Here is an 18,678-nt window from a genome sequence, read left to right as displayed (position 1 = left end):
TTTTATTGTTTGACTCTAAAAAAAGCAATCATGACTACTAAAAAGGAACGGAGAGAGTATTAGAGGGAGTATCTGAGAATGGCACAAACATAGTGATACAAAATCCAACACATATTCATTGGGCATAATACATAAATATACCCTTTAACTTGACTTCAAATCACATTTATGCCCTTCAACTTTGGGTGTGCACAAATAAACACTTAAACTTGTATAAAGTTGAACAAATAGACACACATATCCTACATGGTATCCTACATGTCATTTTTTGTTCTACGTGTATTATGCCACGTAGAACTCATGTGTCTACTTGTTCAAGTTTATACAAATTTAAATGCCTACTTGTGTATACCTAAAGTTGAAGGGCATAAATGTGAAATGATGTCAAATTAAATGACACATTTATGTATTATGCCTATTCATTGCTTTCTGAACTTTATAATACCTACAGAAATCAATTCTTTTGACAAGAAAGAATTTTATTGATACAAAAGCACAACTGAGCTTGTGCTGGATTTATGTACACGAACAAAACTTTTGAATCTGTTACAGAATGATCATACAACATCATATAGATTAAACCAATTCCACTCGTTCACTAATATTTTCTATAAGCTGGTTTGCACTCATCACTGCATTTTCAGGCGGAGTTCTACGTTTGATTAGCTGTCTTGGACTTCTGCACGTCTGTAGTATATTTGACATTTCTTCAGCTTTTGCAATGATGGATTTTCTCTTTGAATGCGATGTGTCTCCATCTCTAATATATGTGTTGGGCAACTTCTCAGAGTAGGGTGTAGATACCATCGTGTTTCTAAGTTTTTCTGCCTTATCATTCATGCCTTGTTTTGCGAGATCATTGCAGAGTCTCTGATATGTGAGATACTGAGGAACTAGTCCTCTCCGAATCATGTCATGAAACCACTCGACAGCTTCATCAAATTGATGCATCTTGCAGAACAAATGTATAAGCATGGTACTTGTAGCCAAGTCCAAATCAAAACCCTTTGTCCTCATTTCTTGGATAATTTGCAATGCCAAATCCAATCTATCCTGCTCACATAGCATCTTAACCAGCAAATGGTATGTTAGTCGATCTGCTACGTATCCAGATTCAATTAACTTGGTATAGAGGTTTAAGCCTTCTTCAATCTTCCCAAACTTGGAGAAGTACCGAAAGAAGTAATTATAAGTTGTTGGTGTTGGCATTAAACCTCTATTTATCATCATCTTAAGAATCTTACTTGCCCCAACAATATCCCCTGCCTTGCAAAAGCCCTTCACCAACGAATTGTAAGTTGATAGAGTCGGACCGGATTCCAACACTAACAGTCTCTCCATCATTCCTGATGCTTCCTTGAATCGTCCTGCTTCTCCTAATGCATCAATTACTGGATTGTAGACAACAGCATTGGGAGGAATTCCTTCCTCTTTCATTTCATCAATTAGTTCAATTGCCATCTCAACTCTTCGCATCCGGCACAATCCTTCAACAAGGGTACCATAAGTTACAACGCTAGGTTTTATGCCCTCCTTTTTCATCTCAGTCCACAACCGCTCAGCTTTCTTGAGCTTTCTTGATCGAAACCATCCATTTAGCAATATATTATAGACCCGAATAGATGGTGACCAATTTGAGTCTTGTCCTTTTCGCCTATAAAAATAATCTGAAGCTTCCCTAATAAGCCCCTCTTTGCATAAAGAATCTAATAGTATCTCAAATAAGTTGTCTTCCAAGCCCAAAGCATGTATCTCTAAATTAGAAGAAAATTCATATGTTCGAACAGCTGGTAAGAGCATACCTGCAAAAAAAGGAAAAACTCGGGTCACATGTACTCTCCAGATAATTAGAACTTTCACGGATTGAATATAAATGGTGGGAACAAAAGAGAAAAAGGGAAAAATTTAGCCTAAGTACTGAATTCAATAAAAGCCATGTTAAAATAAGACAGTTTCCCTCTTGTTTTTACCTTGTAACAGAAACAAATTACCATGTCGTTATTAGGATGCAATCACATTATAGAACAAACTAATGCCTTTTATGGGTGATCCTGATAGGTAATCCATATATGGATTTCAAACAAGCAAAATACAACACATTGGACATCCTTGAATATCCAATAACTACTAACTGTGTAAGTTTAAACTAAAAAATAGAACAACATTTTAGCATAATGTACAAAAACAACTATTCCAAATCAAGTTCAAACACAGAACTTGTAGATTGTATTATGAAATCTAATATAAGGTTCTGAAGCTTTCAGCTTACTGACATCAGAACGTAATGAACTCGAGCGAACTACTTGCTAGGGATAAAATAAAGTTCAAAAACTCTATAACTTCATCTATTGCAAGAATGACAAAGCTGGTCTTATCAAATGGTTTAGTTAAACCTTAGAAGAGGTCTTGCCCCCATGAACTTGGTCTGGTGGTAAGATGCAAAACATGATGTGTGGGTTAGACGCATGTCATGGGTTCATCCAAGACAAAACATGGTAATTAAGTGGAGAAGGATTGAGGGGCAGGCTGGTACGCCACTACCCTTGGGCATTTCTTGGTTATAAATGAAATAAATGTAGCTGGTATCAACAGTGGATAAAGGCAGGGACTTTCCTAACTAGTTGAACTATAATAAATCCCCTGAATACTGAATTCGTTGAGATGGATTGACCTGAATAGAGCTAAATGGATAGTGGCGTCTAGGGAGGATAGAGTGACCTTATCCCCTACCTCAAAAGGTTAGACAGGTTGTTTCCGATAGACCGTTAATAGTCCAAAACAGAACAGTGACTACAATAAAATAACATGGTAGTCGAAGTACAACAAACAATAGATAGTAACAAAAATCGATTAAATGTATTCATTCTCGAAAAAAACAAGCAGTACCTGCTCTTGCATATCGTCTAATCATTATGGCAAATGTGTCAAGATTGGGTCTTTCAGTAGAATTGAGTCTATCAAGTATCAAATTCCAAGCAGAATCAAACTCCCTTTCCTTGCCAAGGGCATTAACCACAGCATTAAACACAGGCAAAGAAAACTTAAACCACTCTTTCTTCTCAGCCCATAGGTAAAGGGTAAACAAAGGCTTAGGAGAAGAATCAAAATGGTTGAAAAGTTGAAGAAACATACACTCATTTACTTCAACCCCAGCTCTATCCAAAGCATTTTCAAGAACAGGGCCAGCTGGGATGTTGGGGTCACGTAGAATCACACATAGGATAGTGAAATCAGTGGGACAGTAATTAGGGGTTTCGGGTTGTTGGGTTGAAGGAGGGGGTGAAAAGAGGGGGATGGGTTGTTTGGGTGGGTGGTTCAGCTTAGGCAATTTCATTAGGGGTTTTCCTCGCGTTGATTGCAGCCATGATTGGGTTGAGAAGAGCTTAGAAGTAGGGTTTTTGGTAGTGAGATGTGAGAGAAGAGAGGTTAGAGAGATAATGGAGTGGCGGATGTGGGCGGAGTTTAGAGCTTTCATTGCATTTGTTCCACAGAGTGATAATGGCGAATTGAGGTTTTCTGGGGACAATGAATTAAGGGGTCGTTTGGTTTGAATATGAGTTATGATGGGATAAGTTATGTTGGGATAAGTTATGTTGGGATTAGATATGATGGGATAAATTGTCCTGGGATTATTTCTTATTGAGTGTTTGGTTTGTTATATTCAAAATAATATATATTGATAAATTTTAAGAACAAGTTGTTTGTTTACAAAATTACCCTTCACTTTATTTAAACTTTTTAATTTTTTCTTTGTGAGCTTTAGTTATTCATTTTTTAAAATAAAACTTTTATTTTTTTTAACTTAAATATTTTTGTTTATGTATTCCCATGATAAGTACCATGTGTATTTAAAAATATAACTTTTTTCTTATTTAGCTTAAAAATAGAACTTTCCTCTTAAGTTTATTAAAGAGAAGAAAATTTATGAGAAATCAAAATAAAATAAACATAAGAATTAGTCAAATAAATTCATAAATAAAAATTATATTTATATAGTATAATTTTTTAATAGAAAAATATGTATAATTATCATAAAAATAAGGAGTAGTAAATATTATTATACATGGTATTAAAAAAAATGTAAATATACATAAATGTAAAAAATGATATATAAAAAGGATTTAAAGGGACATATTTGTCATTTACCTATTCTATCTCGGGATAAGTTATCCCGGGATTACTATACCACCCATGGGGAGGGATAACTTATCCCGGTACTAATTATTAATCCCGGGATAAGTTATCCCGGACTTGACAACTAAACAACATAATTTTTTTTTTATCCCATCACTATTATTTCTAATCCCTCACACCAAACGAGCCCTAACGGTTATAGAAAAGTTTCAAAAATTAAGGATTGATGACTCAAGTTTTAATTATTGAGTAGGGGTGATAATTTTTAAATTAAAAATTAAGGAATTGAATTTTTCATCCCTAAGTTTTTTATTTTACATTTTAGTCTATCTTATATAAAATTCTAAATAATAAGAAATGGAAGGGAAAAAAGGTACCAACGACTCACTTTTTTTCCCTTTTTCTCTCTTGCTTATTCTTCCATTGTTGTTGCTCCTCTTCTGGATTCTTCTTCTCCATCATCATTCTTTCTTCTTGTTCATCACCATCTTCTTCTGATTGTTCATCATTTTTTTCTTCCTCAGTTGATATTCACATAGTACTGCTGCTTTTAGACAAATTTTTATTCATATATCATTGGGCTAATTCATAGGTGATTTTGGTAAGTAAATTAATGATTTTTACTCTAATATTTCATTTTGGTAATTTGAGTGTTTCTTAAAAAATTTACAGTCGCGTATCCAACAGGTAAGTCATCTGTTGCAACAAATAGATTACATGTTGCAACAGATGGATTATCTGTTGGATATATATTATAGTATCAGGCGAAGCTGGAAAAGAACCACAAGCTTGTCACAACAAATAAGTCATTTATTGCAACACATGAGTCGTCTGGTGCATCTACTGCACCAGACGACTCATATGTTGCAACATATGGCTTACCTATTGGATACATGTTACAGTTCAAGTTAAACTAGGACAAAACCCAAAATTTGTCCAAACATGTAAGTCATATATCGCAACAGATCAATTACCTATTGCAACAGTTTACTCATCTGTTACAACAATAGACTTACATGTGAATCATTTGCTGCAACTGATGATCTACTTGTTGCAATAGATGATTGACTTGTTGGGACAATGATTGTGCATATGATTTTTAATTGTATATAGCCACTCAACTTTACTATACAATCATTATTAAATATTTTTAATAAATTCCTTTAGGTACCATTAATGGAAAAATCAATAACAATATCTATTGATTGTTATGGTGAATGAATTGAGAAGAACAATCGATTTATTTGGCGTTGGATGGATGGTGACATGTCAGAGTCAATATTGATGACCGTCCAAAGGGATATTTTGTATAATGATTTTGTGAACTCAATCATTAGCTATTGTAGACTAAATTGGACACGAGAATAACATGTTTGATTCAAAATGCTCCATAAATATTGTAATAGTGAAATAATTATTTTGTACTTAGTTATGAATCTTATAATTTTAACTCATTTTAGTTAATTGTGTATGTTCATAGTTATTATATAAAATATATTAGTTATGCTCATCTATTGCAACAAATTTTGTATATTTTGCATTAGATGCATTATCTATTGCATTATTTATTGCAATAGATAATCTATCTATTGAAAATACTCAAATAAATATGATCATCTGTTGCAACAATTATAGGAATTTGTTACAACAATTGTCTAATATGTATTACCTGTTGTAATGATGACCTATCCATTGGAAATAATCAAGCATATATACTCACCTGTTGCAATGGATCCTTCATCTGTTGCAACATATGAGCATATATGTGTGATCATTTTCAATCAACTTTATATATATTTGATATGAAATGTTTTATTAGTCCATAATTAGTAGTAAATAAAGTTATTTAATTATAATTACTTTTTAATTATAAGTTTAATTATAATCTCAATGCATTATAGAATAATTACATGATCAACTAACTGTATTCGTCTTAAATAAAGTGATCAATTTATTATTTTGATATGAAATGCTTCATTAACCCATAATTAGTGATAAATGAACTTATTTAATTATAATTACCTTTCAATTAATAAGTTCAATTACATTTTCGATGTATTATATAGTAGTTACATGATCAGTTAATTGTATTCGTCTTAAATAAAGTGATCAATTGATTATTTTGATATGAAATGCTTCATTAATCCGAAATTAGTGATAAATAAACTTATTTAATTATAATTACCTTTCAATTAATAAGTTCAATTATAGTTTCTATGTATTATAAAGTAATTACATGATCAATTAACTGTATTCGTCTTAAATAAAGTGATCAATTGATTATTTTGATATGAAATGCATCTTTAACCCATAATTAGTGATAAATGAAGTTTAATTACAATAGATAACCCATCTGTTGAAAATAATCAAATAAATATGATCATTTGTTGCAACAAATATAGAAATCTGTTACAACAAATGTCAAATATGTATTTTTTGTTGCAATAGATGACTCATCCATTGAAAATAATCAAACATATATGCTCATTTGTTGCAATGGATGATTTATCTGTTGCAATAGATGAGTTGCAACAGATTATAACCTGTTACAACATCTGTTTCAATAGTATAATTTAACATTTTACAAATCTAAGAATAAAATAGAATTCATGATCAAATAACTGAATATCTATATAATATAAAATATTGTCATCGGCAACTACAAAATATGATTAACTAAATGTGATAAGTGTTCATGAATTACAATTCATATAAAATTCTTCAGCCTACAAAATAGAATTCATGATAAAATAACTGGACATCTATTAAATATAAAATATTGTCATCAGCAATTACAAATTATCAGGTTCTTCACCTTACAAAATATGACTTCAACAACCTATACCCTCTACAACTTCTGCTACTCTTTTATGGCTCCTGAAGATGACTCAACATTGCAAGGAAGAGGAGAAGTTGCAATTTGTTGTCTATTTTTCATATTTGATAATATCTTGGGAATTGATTTTCTTCTCCTCTTAATCTTCAGTGGTGTGAATGGATCCAAAATTTTTCTTGATGGAATAACACCTCTCTTAGATATCAATTCCTTAACAGCACTAGTAAGTGCATCAAGAGACTTCTTTACGAGTAGATATTAAATGAGCCTATTTGTTCTTGCATTCTTCACATTTACACGCAAAACATGAGCTAGAAGGAGCAAAAGATGTGGTATGTCCACTGAAAGGGGTGAATCCACTATATATATCACCAATATAATCAACATGTTTACCACCACTTTTAGCACCAACATTACCAATATCGACACCAACATTAACATCAACATCTATTGCAATATCATCAGCATTACCAGAAACAATAGGTGCTTCCTTTTTTATCGTTGTTGCTCCAGTCAATTCTTTTTTTATCAAATCCATTCTAGGGCCTGATTTTGTGTCAATAATTCCTAAAGTTAAAAAGAATGACATTTGCAACTCTTGCTCTGTGGGGACAAGCCATGGATCCACAATCTATACACAAAAGTAGTTTATATTAAAACTAATCTATAAATTATAATTTATAAAATATTTATTGTAATATTTACATATATAGTTTATTTCTAATAGATGACTCATCTGTTGCAATAGATGGCCCATCTATTGGAACAAAACAAAACAATAGCAAATGATCAAGTTTTCTTACAACAAATGACTGATCTGTTGTAGCAGATAGGTCATTTGTGGAAAGTAAGCAAAACAACAACAAACTATTGAGATTTCGTCCAATAGATGACCCATCTGTTGCGACAGATCGGTAATCTGTTGGATGAAAGCAAAACAACAACAAAAGATAGAGATTTCGTTCAATATATGACCTATTTGTTGCAACAAATAAGTCATCTATTGAACCTAAGTAAAACAATAACAAATGATTAAGTTTTTGTCCAACAAATGACCTATCTATTGCAACAAATCAGTCATTTGTTGGACAAATGCAAAACAGTAGCAAACTCTTTATGTTTTCTTCCAACAGATGACCTATCTATTGCAGTAGATGACTATAGATGAGTCATAAAATAAAATTGATGCAAAGAGGACTCTTTGCAAGATCAAACTTCTTTCTCACATTTGAAAGTGCTAACTAATACATAAAGAGAAGACAACTCAAGTTCTTCTTTTGCTTTATAACTAAAAAGGAAAAGAAAGGTTGATCCTGATTATGATGTTATGCACACCTTGTAGACATTGCTGCTTAAATCCAATTAGGCAGAATCTCTAACTTACACTATTGAAAAATTCATGGCCCCATGACAAACTCTTCTAATCTTCCTTCAATTGCAACATAACTATGTGTAAGTTAGGACAACAAATCGTATATTAGCCAATAGTTCAGTTTGATTAAAAACGTTTAATCATTTCAGCTTAGCCTAAGTGTAGAAAACAATCTTAGAAATACTTTGTCCTGTACTTGTTGCTTTGGTCCAAAAATATTATAGCCAAAGGAATCTTATTCCATAGATATAAGAGTTTATAAGTAAAGAAGAATAAAGCCCTTCTCTTTGCATGAATTGTCGAAAGTAAAATTCATGTGAACTCTAGAAAATTGATTTTAGCACTGTTCTTGGAGGCAATAAATTATTTATGATGTCTTGATTATGTTTTCTTTTCTTCATTCTTTCCAACAAAATCAAGAATACTAACAACACCAATTGATTCAATACAACAACACAAACAACAATAAGAAGTCAATATATCAGCAATTGTTCGAGAAATACAAATAATAAATATGTCTACAAAAAACTCAAAAATCACAATAACTATTACTATTACACAACAATGTTGGAGAACAACAACAACAAATTAAGGTTTTTTTTCGGATTTGTCTTTTTTTTCAAGCATCAATTTCTAAAATTGCTAACGTATACATAAAGAGAAGACAACTCAAGTTCATCTTTTTCTTTATAACTAAAATGCCCTAATTTTTTTCAAAAATAAAAATTTTTACATGCGAAGAGAGAAAATTGATGCTTAGAATCGAAGCAATTGTCGGAAGTTGAAAAGTTGAGACCCGAAAGTTGAAAAGTTTCCAGAAGTCGATTGAGAGCGATGGCGGAGCAGATTTGAGGAAGAGACGTTCGGAAGAGAGGAAGAACAATGAAGAAGAGAAGTTAAAGAAAATGGAGAGAAATTTGGATTGTTTTGTATTTTAAAATTTGGACTAGTTTGTATTTTTAAAAAGATTAGAAGTTTTAAAAATGTTAATTCATTCCCAATTAACTTAATCTAATAATTAAATGTTTTAACTCTTTTTTTGGTCAAAATAGTCACCAAAATTTAAATAGAGACTTAAGAGATACCTTCTATTCAATTTTCTCAGTTTTCTGGGGTTTATGCCCATGATTTGTCAAGTACAAAACTATCCGGGGTACTTCTCTCAATTTGTGATAGTTTCCCACCTTGTTCGATGGTTGCTAGTTGCTACCCGTGGTATTGTATTGTTAGTTTAAATATAATGATTGCTACTTGAATTCTATCATATCCTATCTTTTAAATTTATTATTAGGTAACCAAAAGACTCATTTTATGTAACCATCCATTTGGTGTGATCGCGTTGTTATATTAATACTTTTTTTTAATTTTGTCTTTATTTATTACTCCCTATGTTTCATTTTATATGTCATTTCTTTTTATAAATAGTTGATCCATAATACTTGTCATTTCATAAAATCAATGCATAAATTAACATATTGTTCCTTTTTTACCCTTGTGAGTTATTAACATTGAAAACATACATTTGACCAACTTAGAAAACTTAAGTAAATTATTCATGTTCATTAGTTAAATTAATTGATCAAAATAAATTAATTCATATTCATTGATTGAAAAGTTGATTTTCAAAAAAATTAAATAAGGGTAGAATGGTAAAGTTATATAATTTCTTAATGCAAGTGCAAAGTAAAAAAGTGACATATAAAATGGGACGGAGGGAGTATTTATGTCACGCTCTGAGCCTACACCCCGAACGTGGCTGGCACTCGAGAACCATTGCTGGCCCCAAACGAACCCTTGGCCTGACTTACTTAACTCAGCAGAAGACTCTATGCATATTTATAATGACCAAAAGCACTATACTCACTGGAATAATGAAATACTAAGAATGCTTAAAAGTCAAACATTCAACTTGGCCAAAATGGCAACTCAAGTCTTAATATATGAAATGATAAAGTCAATGAAAAGACTAAAGAACTAACACCTGACTATCTATGAAGCCTCTAAAACAACTGAGGTAGATGTCGAGACAAATCCCACGACATTCTAATGAACTAACGAAGTAATTGAAAGCAATAAAAGGAGTTCTTCAGAACGCAAAAAGGCTCACCAACTGACTCTGGAGTGCTCGCTGGATCAACGATGCGCTGAATGCCGATCCTAGTTACATGTGTATGCATCATAATAAGATGCAGGCCAACTGGCATCAGTACATTGAATGTACGAGTATGCGAGTTGGAATGCTAAACACAATATAGACTTGAAAGGAATCTAAAGAACTTACCTGGCTCAACTCAACTCAACATAACTGAACTCATTTCAATATAAAACAGTTTAAAACAGGTGCAATATAAAGAAAAAATGTTTAAAACATGATGTCAACTCTGTGTGTATGTAAAGATACATATAATTCTGAAATGTATGTAAAAATACAAATAAACTGTGTATTTAAGAATACAATTACTTCTGTGGGAGTTTCTCTAACCGACAACTATCACGTAAGAGCTATTGTGATGATACAATATTTTGCCTCATGTTGCCAGGGCCGTCCTATACCTTGTCGGGGGTATAGAACTTGAACTACTAAGTGGATCCACTAGTCTATGCTAAAAAGCATTAAATGAATCATATAAAAAGTATGACCGTTTTATACCCATGATAGCTACATGGTTTATGAGAGCTGTGAGTTGTTTGAACTCTCCCCCATATCGGTGCTCAATACTACTCCCAAAAATATTATATTAACTCATATGTTTAAAAACATACTTCTTTCTGTGATTTGAGATTAGTGCTCAAAAACTTAGTTCAAAGGCTATCTTGGAAATCAATGTTTCCTCTCTTGCTTCATTTAGAAAGCGATTATTCTTTTCTGAAAACTAGCTTGAAGGCTCTTTGGAAATCGAAGTTTCCTTTCTTGTTTAAATGTGAAAACATTTTAAACCCTTTGAGAATACATAGTCCCCATTTACTTTTAAAGAAATGAACTTCAAACTTTACTCTTAAATCTTTACTCAACTTGAACTTTAAGTCTTAAAACAAAGTTAAAATATTTGGAAAAGACTTTTAGAAAACTCTAAGAACTTCTCCTCACTTGACTCTTACTTCTCTTGACTTTGATCCTAACTTTTCTTGAATTGGATTATGGATTCAAGGTTCACGATCTCATGTTTATGGATGATTTCATGATGTTTAGATGTACCTTAGAGTGTTGGAATCAAGTAGAAAACATAGGTACATTGCTAAGGAACAAGTACGCAAGATTGGGGAAGAAATGGAAATAACTGGTGATCTTGGCGCTCTGAGAGGCGCGGGGAGCCAGAACACCAACTTCAGAGCTGAAGTTGTGGCGCTCTGGCTGGCGCGTCTCCCTAGAGCCCAAACTTCAAACTCTGAAGTGAGGCGCTCTGAGAGGCGCGGCCCTCCAAATCCTTGCCCAGAAAATTTCCGATTTTTCTTGCTCGTTTTTCATCTCTAAACCCTCTAAACTTCAATGGTTCTTTCCCCAAACACTTAGAATCATTTGTACCCTCAATATACATCAGATTCTACTCGAAAAACACAACTAACAACATGAATCAATCTCAAGAATGTTCCAACAACACAACCCACAAGAATTCAAACGAATTTCATCAAGAACTCAAGGATTTACTTTCAAATCTAATAACTTCGCTGAACGCCACAGACTCAAGTCAAAAACTCACATTTAGAGTACTTAGTATATAACTCCTTATCTATCAAAGTCTGAAGAACTATTCTGAGATGGCTAGCATGATCTTCTTCATTCTTTGAATATATTAGTATGTCATCAATGAAGACGATAACAAACATATCTAAATAAGGTTTGAAAACTCTATTCATAAGGTCCATGTTGTAGGTGCATTAGTTAAATCAAACGACATGACCAGAAACTCATAATGCACATAACGGGTTCTGAATAATGTCTTGAGAATATCACATTCCCTTACTTTCAATTGATGGTATCCAGATCTGAGGTCTATTTTCAAAAAAACAAGAAGCACCCTGAAGCTGATCGAAAAGATCATCACTTCTCGAAAGAGGATACTTGTTCTTGATGGTAACCTTGTTCAATTGGCAGTAATCTATACATATCCTAAGGGAACCATCTTTCTTTCTCACAAATAAGATTGGAGCCCTCTAATGTGAGACACTTGGTCGAATAAACCTTTTCTCTAAAAGGTCTTTCAACTGATCTTTTAACTCTTTCAACTCTGCTGGTGTCATCCTATATGGCGGAATAGAGTTATGACGGGTATTTGGAAGAACATCTATACCGAAGTCTATCTCTCTCTCAGGAGGAACTTCGGGTAGATCATCTGGAAAGACTTCAGAAAACTCTTTAACTATAGTAACTGACTGAATGAAAGGTATCTCAACACTAGAGTCATTAACTCGAACTAAGTGATAGACACACCCCTTAGAAAGTAACTTTCTTGCCTTAAGGTACGAAATGAAACGACCCTTAGGCACTGCTGAACTACTTTTCCACTCTAATACTGGCTCATTTGAAAACTGAAACTTGACAACTCGAGTTCTACAATCAACTGAGGCATAACAGGCATGAAGCCAGTCCATACTAAGAATGACATCAAAATCTACCATGTCTAACTCAACTAGATCAGCCATGGTACTCTTGTGATTAACGAAAATGGGACAATCACGATAGGCTCTCTCTGCTAGAATGGACTCAACAACAGGTGTAGAAACACTAAAGTGGCTCAAGAATAACATCAAAATTTATAGCAACATAAGGAGTTACAAAAGATAAACTCGCTCATGGGTCTAACAAAACATAAACAGTAAAGTCAAAGACTTATATCATACCAGTGACAACATCTGGCGAATCCTCTTGCTCTTGTCGACCGTTGATAGCATATAAGCGGGTTGTTCCTTCGGCAGTACCGGAAGTAGCCCCTCTAGGTGCATCTCTGTCTGGTGGAGCAACTGAAGAAGATTGGGCTTTATTGCCCCCATTACCATTACCCTACTTGTTCTTTGGACATTCTCGCATGAAATGACCATTTTGACCACACTTGAAACAACCGGTGAAGCCCTCACGACAAGAACCTGAGTGGTTCCTACCACACTTAGCGTAGGCAAAAGGCTTACTACCCCCTTGCGCCATGCTACCCTGAGAATAAACAGGCTTAACTCTGAAATTATGACTATTATACTCACCTTTGTTCTTAGGTGTAGGTGCACTAGCAGATGATGGAGCAGGTTCCTTCTGTTTCTGTTGGAAGAATGACTAGTTGGCATTACTCTTCTGTTGTCCTGACTCGTTCCCTATCTTAGCTCTCTTGTTCTTAAACTCTTTTCTATCCCTTAGCTTCTCTTCCTCAACCTGCTGCACATATACCATTAACCTTTAGATAACCATGTCACCTATCAGCATTGATGTCCTACCTTTCTTACTCGATATACGAGCCAATCCAGTAACAAACAAGCTTATTCTACTCCTCATGTCCGCAACCATTTCCGGAGCATAATGGGACAATTGGGTGAACTTCAACCCATACTCATGAACACTCATATAATATTGCTTAAGTGTGAGGAACTCTCGTACCTTAGCCTCTTTCAGTTCTCGGGGAAAGAAACTCCCCAAGAAAGCCTCCTTAAAACAAGCCCAGTTCGTAGGTGGTGCATCCTCAGCTCTACCCTCTTTCCACTGATCAAACCAAGTCCTAGCAGCATTCTTCAGTTGATATACAACTAGTTCAACCCGCTTAGCATCGGTAACATGCATGACCTCAAATACCTTCTTCAGTTCCTCAATATAATTCTCCGGATCCTCAGTAGTGCTCGAACTCGTGAAACTTGGAGGATTCATCCTCAAGAACTCTCGGATCCTAGAAATATCAGCTACTTCCTGTCTAGCCTCTTTGTTTCCCAGCTTGATTGGTCATAACTTGGCTCAACATCCGGATAGCCTCACGGAACTCAGCATTAGTAACTTCTCCTTGAGGTTGCACTTCAGGTGCATATGGTAACTCTTGTTCCTCAATATTACGCCTAACATGATGACCTCTAACAGCTCTTCGTGGAGGCATGATTAACTGAAAAACACGCGCAAGCACGAAATAGAAAGAAACTTTTTAGAGATCAAACTCTAACGCACGAAATGAGTGTTAAAGAAGTGAGAAAATTTCCTAAATATTGCAGCCTCCTAATTATAGATGTGGCACGCTTCACACCGATAACTAGGACTCTACAGACACGATTTCATAGAATCGAGAACCATTGCTGGCCCCAACCGAACCCTTGGTCTGGCTTACTTAACTCAACAGAAGACTCTATGCATATTTATAATAACCAAAAACACTACACTTATTGGAATAATAAAATACTAAGAATGCTTAAAAGTCAAACATTCAATTGGCCAAAATGACAACTCAAGTCTTAACATATGAAATGATAAAGTCAATGAAAAGACTAAAGAACTAACACCTGATTGTCTATGAAGCCTCTAAAACAACTGAGGTGGATATTGAGACAAACCCCACGACATCATAATGAACTAACAAAGTAACTGAAAACAATAAAAGGAGTCATCTGGAACGCAAAAAGGATCACCAACTGACTCTGGAGTGCTCACTGGATCAACGATGCACTGGATGCCGATCCTAGTAAGATGTGTCTGCATCATAATAAGATGCAGGCCAACTGGTATCAGTACATTTAATGTACGAGTATGCGAGTTGGAATGCTAAACACAACATAGGCTTGAAATAAATCTAAAGAACTTATCTGGCTCAACTCAACTCAACATAACTGAACTCATTTCAATATAAAGCAGTTTAAAACAAGTGCAACATAAAGAAAAGATGTTTAAAACATGATGTCAACTCTGTGTGTATGCAAAGATACATATAACTCTGAAATATATGTAAAAATACGAATAAACTGTGTATTTAAGAATACAATTACTTCTGTGGGAGTTTCTCTAACCGACAACTATCACGTAAGAGCTATTGTGATGATACAACATTTTGTCTTACGCTGCCAGGGCCGTCCTATACCTTGTCGGGTGTATAGAACCTGAACTTCTAAGTGGATCCACTAGTCTATGCTAAAAAGCACTAAAGGAATCATATAAAAAGTATGACCCTTTTATACCCATGATGACTACATGGTTTATGAGAGTTGTGAGTTGTCTGAACTCTCCCCCATATCAGTGCTCAATACTACTCCCAAAAATATTATATTAGCGCTTATGTTTAAAAATATACTTCTTTCTGTGATTTGAGATTAGTGCTCAAAAACTTAGCTCAAAGGCTATCTTGGAAATCAAAGTTTTCCCTCTTGCTTCATTTAGAAAGCGATTATTCTTTTTTGAAAACTAGTCTGAAGGCTCTTTGGAAATCAAGGTTTCCTTTCTTGTTTAAATGTGAAAGGGAAAACAAAAAAAATTGGCAAACAAATTCCTATATAAACTAGACTTAGAAAAACACGTTCCGAAATGATTCCAAGAAAAAAAGAGTCTGAAATGGAGAAAAAAGAAGTGGAAATTATAATGTGGAAGAGAGTTAGAATATTAGGAAAAATAAGATTTGGTTTGTTTCATTGACTATTACTAATCATCCATCTCCCATTGCCCTTAAATCTTGTATCTTCACTATCTTAAACATGAAACCAAATTCCTAAGAATGTGTAAAGATTGTCCTCAAGTTATTCCTTGTTTCAGAGTTAAAGTCACCCAAGAAGATGGGATACTTGTTTACAACTTGCTCCTTGAATATGCCTCTGGTGGAAGTCTTGCTCATCGTCTTCTGAATAATGACAAACTAGGGTTGCCGGAGTTTCAAGTTCAAAAATACACAAAAGATAGCTGATTTTGGACTTTCGTTAACTTTGGAACAGGGCAGGAAGCAGAAACAGGGGATGAGAGGAACTAAAAGGTACATGGCACCGGAATCCCTACTTAATCATGAACTGTAGGGATTTGGGCAGTGTTTACGAGGTGATCACCGTCCCCTATGGAAATCATCATCCAATTCAGATCCAAATGACAAACAGAGGCAAAAGATTTCCTCAGAAATTGTTTGGATGGAGAAGAATCCAAAATCGCGTTGGATCACTGTTTTGTGGAGAGTTACATGTCCATCTGTTCACTAAATGCTGATACGAACGAACGATGTTTTCACTTAATTCAATTCCAACACTACTCAAATTGGTTCAACAAAGTTCTATATATATGTGTACGCACACCTACAATATCTATCTTAAAAGTAAAAATATTGTTTTCGATAAACTCTCGGCTTAAGAAAAATCGTCCAAAATAGTCTAGGAGAAAGGTAATAGATATACAAAAATATCATATCGTAGCAGGACAATAACTACAACAAAATAATATGATAGTTAAAAGTACAAGCAATCACAAATAGTGATAAAATCTGGAGGAGAAGAAACTATCTACCCTAGTATGCGTCCTCCACAAAGGAATATACACCATGAATATAGTTTATACGAAAGTTTTTGGTGAGATACATTTAGGTTCAAACTATATCGAGTTATCTTAACGTTAGCTAACATGTCACAATTCAATGACCAACCCCTTTCACAAAAATATTTAATTTACTCTATTCTTATATATATAATTTTTTACTTAATTATTTATAAATAATATTGATATTCTTTTGCAAAAATATATGTACAATCCAACATGACGTGATGACCAATTATCTTGACCACCTGAACTGATAAGTACATGCAATGTACGTGTCGAGAGACTAATAAATTTTAAAAAAATAACAAATAGAGTGGTTAAGAGAGAATATTGAACAAATAAAATAAGACGGAAATAGTATCACACAAGAAAATAATTTTATATTAAATAATAAGGATGGTAAAATAAGTACTATTGTGTTAAGGATTTTGAAATTGTAAAATAAAATTGTGTTATATATGTAAATGATTCGTTATTCAAGTGAACGACTTATCATTCAAGTTATCAACCCTTTTAATAAATTACTACTTATTTAACTGCCTCTTATTTTATGGTAACTATTTGAATTTTATAGAGCTGTAAATTTCCATTTATTAAAAGTAACTAAATAAGGAAATATTGAATATAATTTGTCCTACTACCACTATTAACAGGAAAACAAAAAAATTAGGAAACTAATGTCCTATATAACTCTGCACTCACAAAACACGCTCAGATTATTCCAAGAAAAAAAAAAACAGTCTGACATTGTTCTGCAATGGCGAAAAATCAAGAAGCAGAGATTATGTGGAAGAGGGGTAGAACATTAGGGCAGGGAGGATTTGGTTTTGTTTCATTGGCTTCTACTACTCATTCTCCTCTCATTCCATCACTTATTGCAGTGAAGTCTTGTATGTTGAGCCATTCTCACTCACTTGAAGATGAAACTGAATTCCTAAGAATGTGTCAAGATTCTCCTCATGTTATTCGCTCTTTCGGAGTTAAAGTCACCCAAGAAGATGATATACTTCTTTACAACTTGCTCTTAGAATATGCCTCTGCCGGGAGTCTTGCTGATCGTCTTCTCAATAATGATCAACTAGGGTTGCCTGAGTTTCAAGTACAAAAACACACCAAGAATGTTCTTTTAGGGCTAAGGTTCATTCATCGAAAAGGGATCATTCATTGTGATATAAAGCCACACAACATTCTTCTTACTTCTACTGATGATGATGATGATACAGAGGAAGTGGCAAAGATCGCTGATTTCGGGCTTTCGTTAACTTTGGAACAGAGCTGGACGCAGAAACAGGGGATGAGAGGAACTAAAAGGTACATGGCACCTGAATCCCTACTTAAACAGGAGTACGGCCCAGAAGCTGATATTTGGGCACTTGGATGTACTGTTTATGAGTTGATCACTGGGACACCACTATGGGAATCATCCAATTCAGATCCAAAGTTTGATGATGTATTGCAACGAATTAAGTACGAGGAACCAAATTTGGAGAATGACAAACTGTCTACAGAGGCAAAAGATTTCTTGAGATATTGTCTGATCAAGAATCCAAAATCACGTTGGACTGCAGGACTGCTATTGAATCACTCTTTTCTGAAATCAGCTGACAGTGTCCTGCCTCCAAAGAAGAGGAAGAGGCAACATGGTTACATGTCCAGTTTACACAGGCCTAACCAAAAGAGAGCATTCAGGACACAGCCACACATTCGTCATTTGGTTATAGAACATTGATGCAGATTCTGAAGATGGAAACTTGATTTTTTAGATAGATCGACTATAGAACATTGACACTGTATTATTATATATGCTTATAGTTTATTAACACTCAGACAACTTGCTGTATGTAATTTTTGGCCATCATTTTTTTATAATACGTG

General features: G+C 34.1%; 2 protein-coding genes across 2 annotated transcripts; one reads left to right on the top strand and one right to left on the bottom strand.

The window, feature by feature from the left end:
• Window positions 1-458: 458 nt before the first annotated feature.
• On the bottom strand, window positions 459-3,510 carry LOC125872645 (pentatricopeptide repeat-containing protein At5g11310, mitochondrial). The gene is made up of 2 exons (XM_049553407.1): window positions 2,887-3,510; window positions 459-1,802 (listed from the first exon to the last, which is right to left on the bottom strand). Exons 1-2 carry the CDS (start codon window positions 3,473-3,475, stop codon window positions 577-579), a joined length of 1,815 nt encoding a protein of 604 aa, XP_049409364.1. The 5' UTR covers window positions 3,476-3,510; the 3' UTR covers window positions 459-576.
• A 14,050-nt stretch (window positions 3,511-17,560) lies between these two features.
• Window positions 17,561-18,539, top strand: LOC125872662 (mitogen-activated protein kinase kinase kinase 20-like). The gene has a single exon (XM_049553424.1). It carries the CDS (start codon window positions 17,561-17,563, stop codon window positions 18,530-18,532), a length of 972 nt encoding a protein of 323 aa, XP_049409381.1. The 3' UTR covers window positions 18,533-18,539.
• Window positions 18,540-18,678: the final 139 nt, after the last annotated feature.

Source organism: Solanum stenotomum, chromosome 8 (assembly GCF_019186545.1).
Source record: "Solanum stenotomum isolate F172 chromosome 8, ASM1918654v1, whole genome shotgun sequence".
NCBI lineage: Eukaryota > Viridiplantae > Streptophyta > Magnoliopsida > Solanales > Solanaceae > Solanum > Solanum stenotomum.
This window is presented reverse-complemented; position numbering and strand designations above follow the sequence as displayed.

Bases quoted from the DNA above. Each gene is read 5' to 3' on its own strand.
- LOC125872645 (XM_049553407.1), bottom strand. From the start codon at position 3,475: ATGAAAGCTCTAAACTCCGCCCACATCCGCCACTCCATTATCTCTCTA. The intron at 1,803-2,886 runs GTACTGCTTGTT...CTTTTTTTGCAG, and splicing joins TAGACGATATGCAAGAGCAG to GTATGCTCTTACCAGCTGTT.
- LOC125872662 (XM_049553424.1), top strand. From the start codon at position 17,561: ATGGCGAAAAATCAAGAAGCAGAGATTATGTGGAAGAGGGGTAGAACA.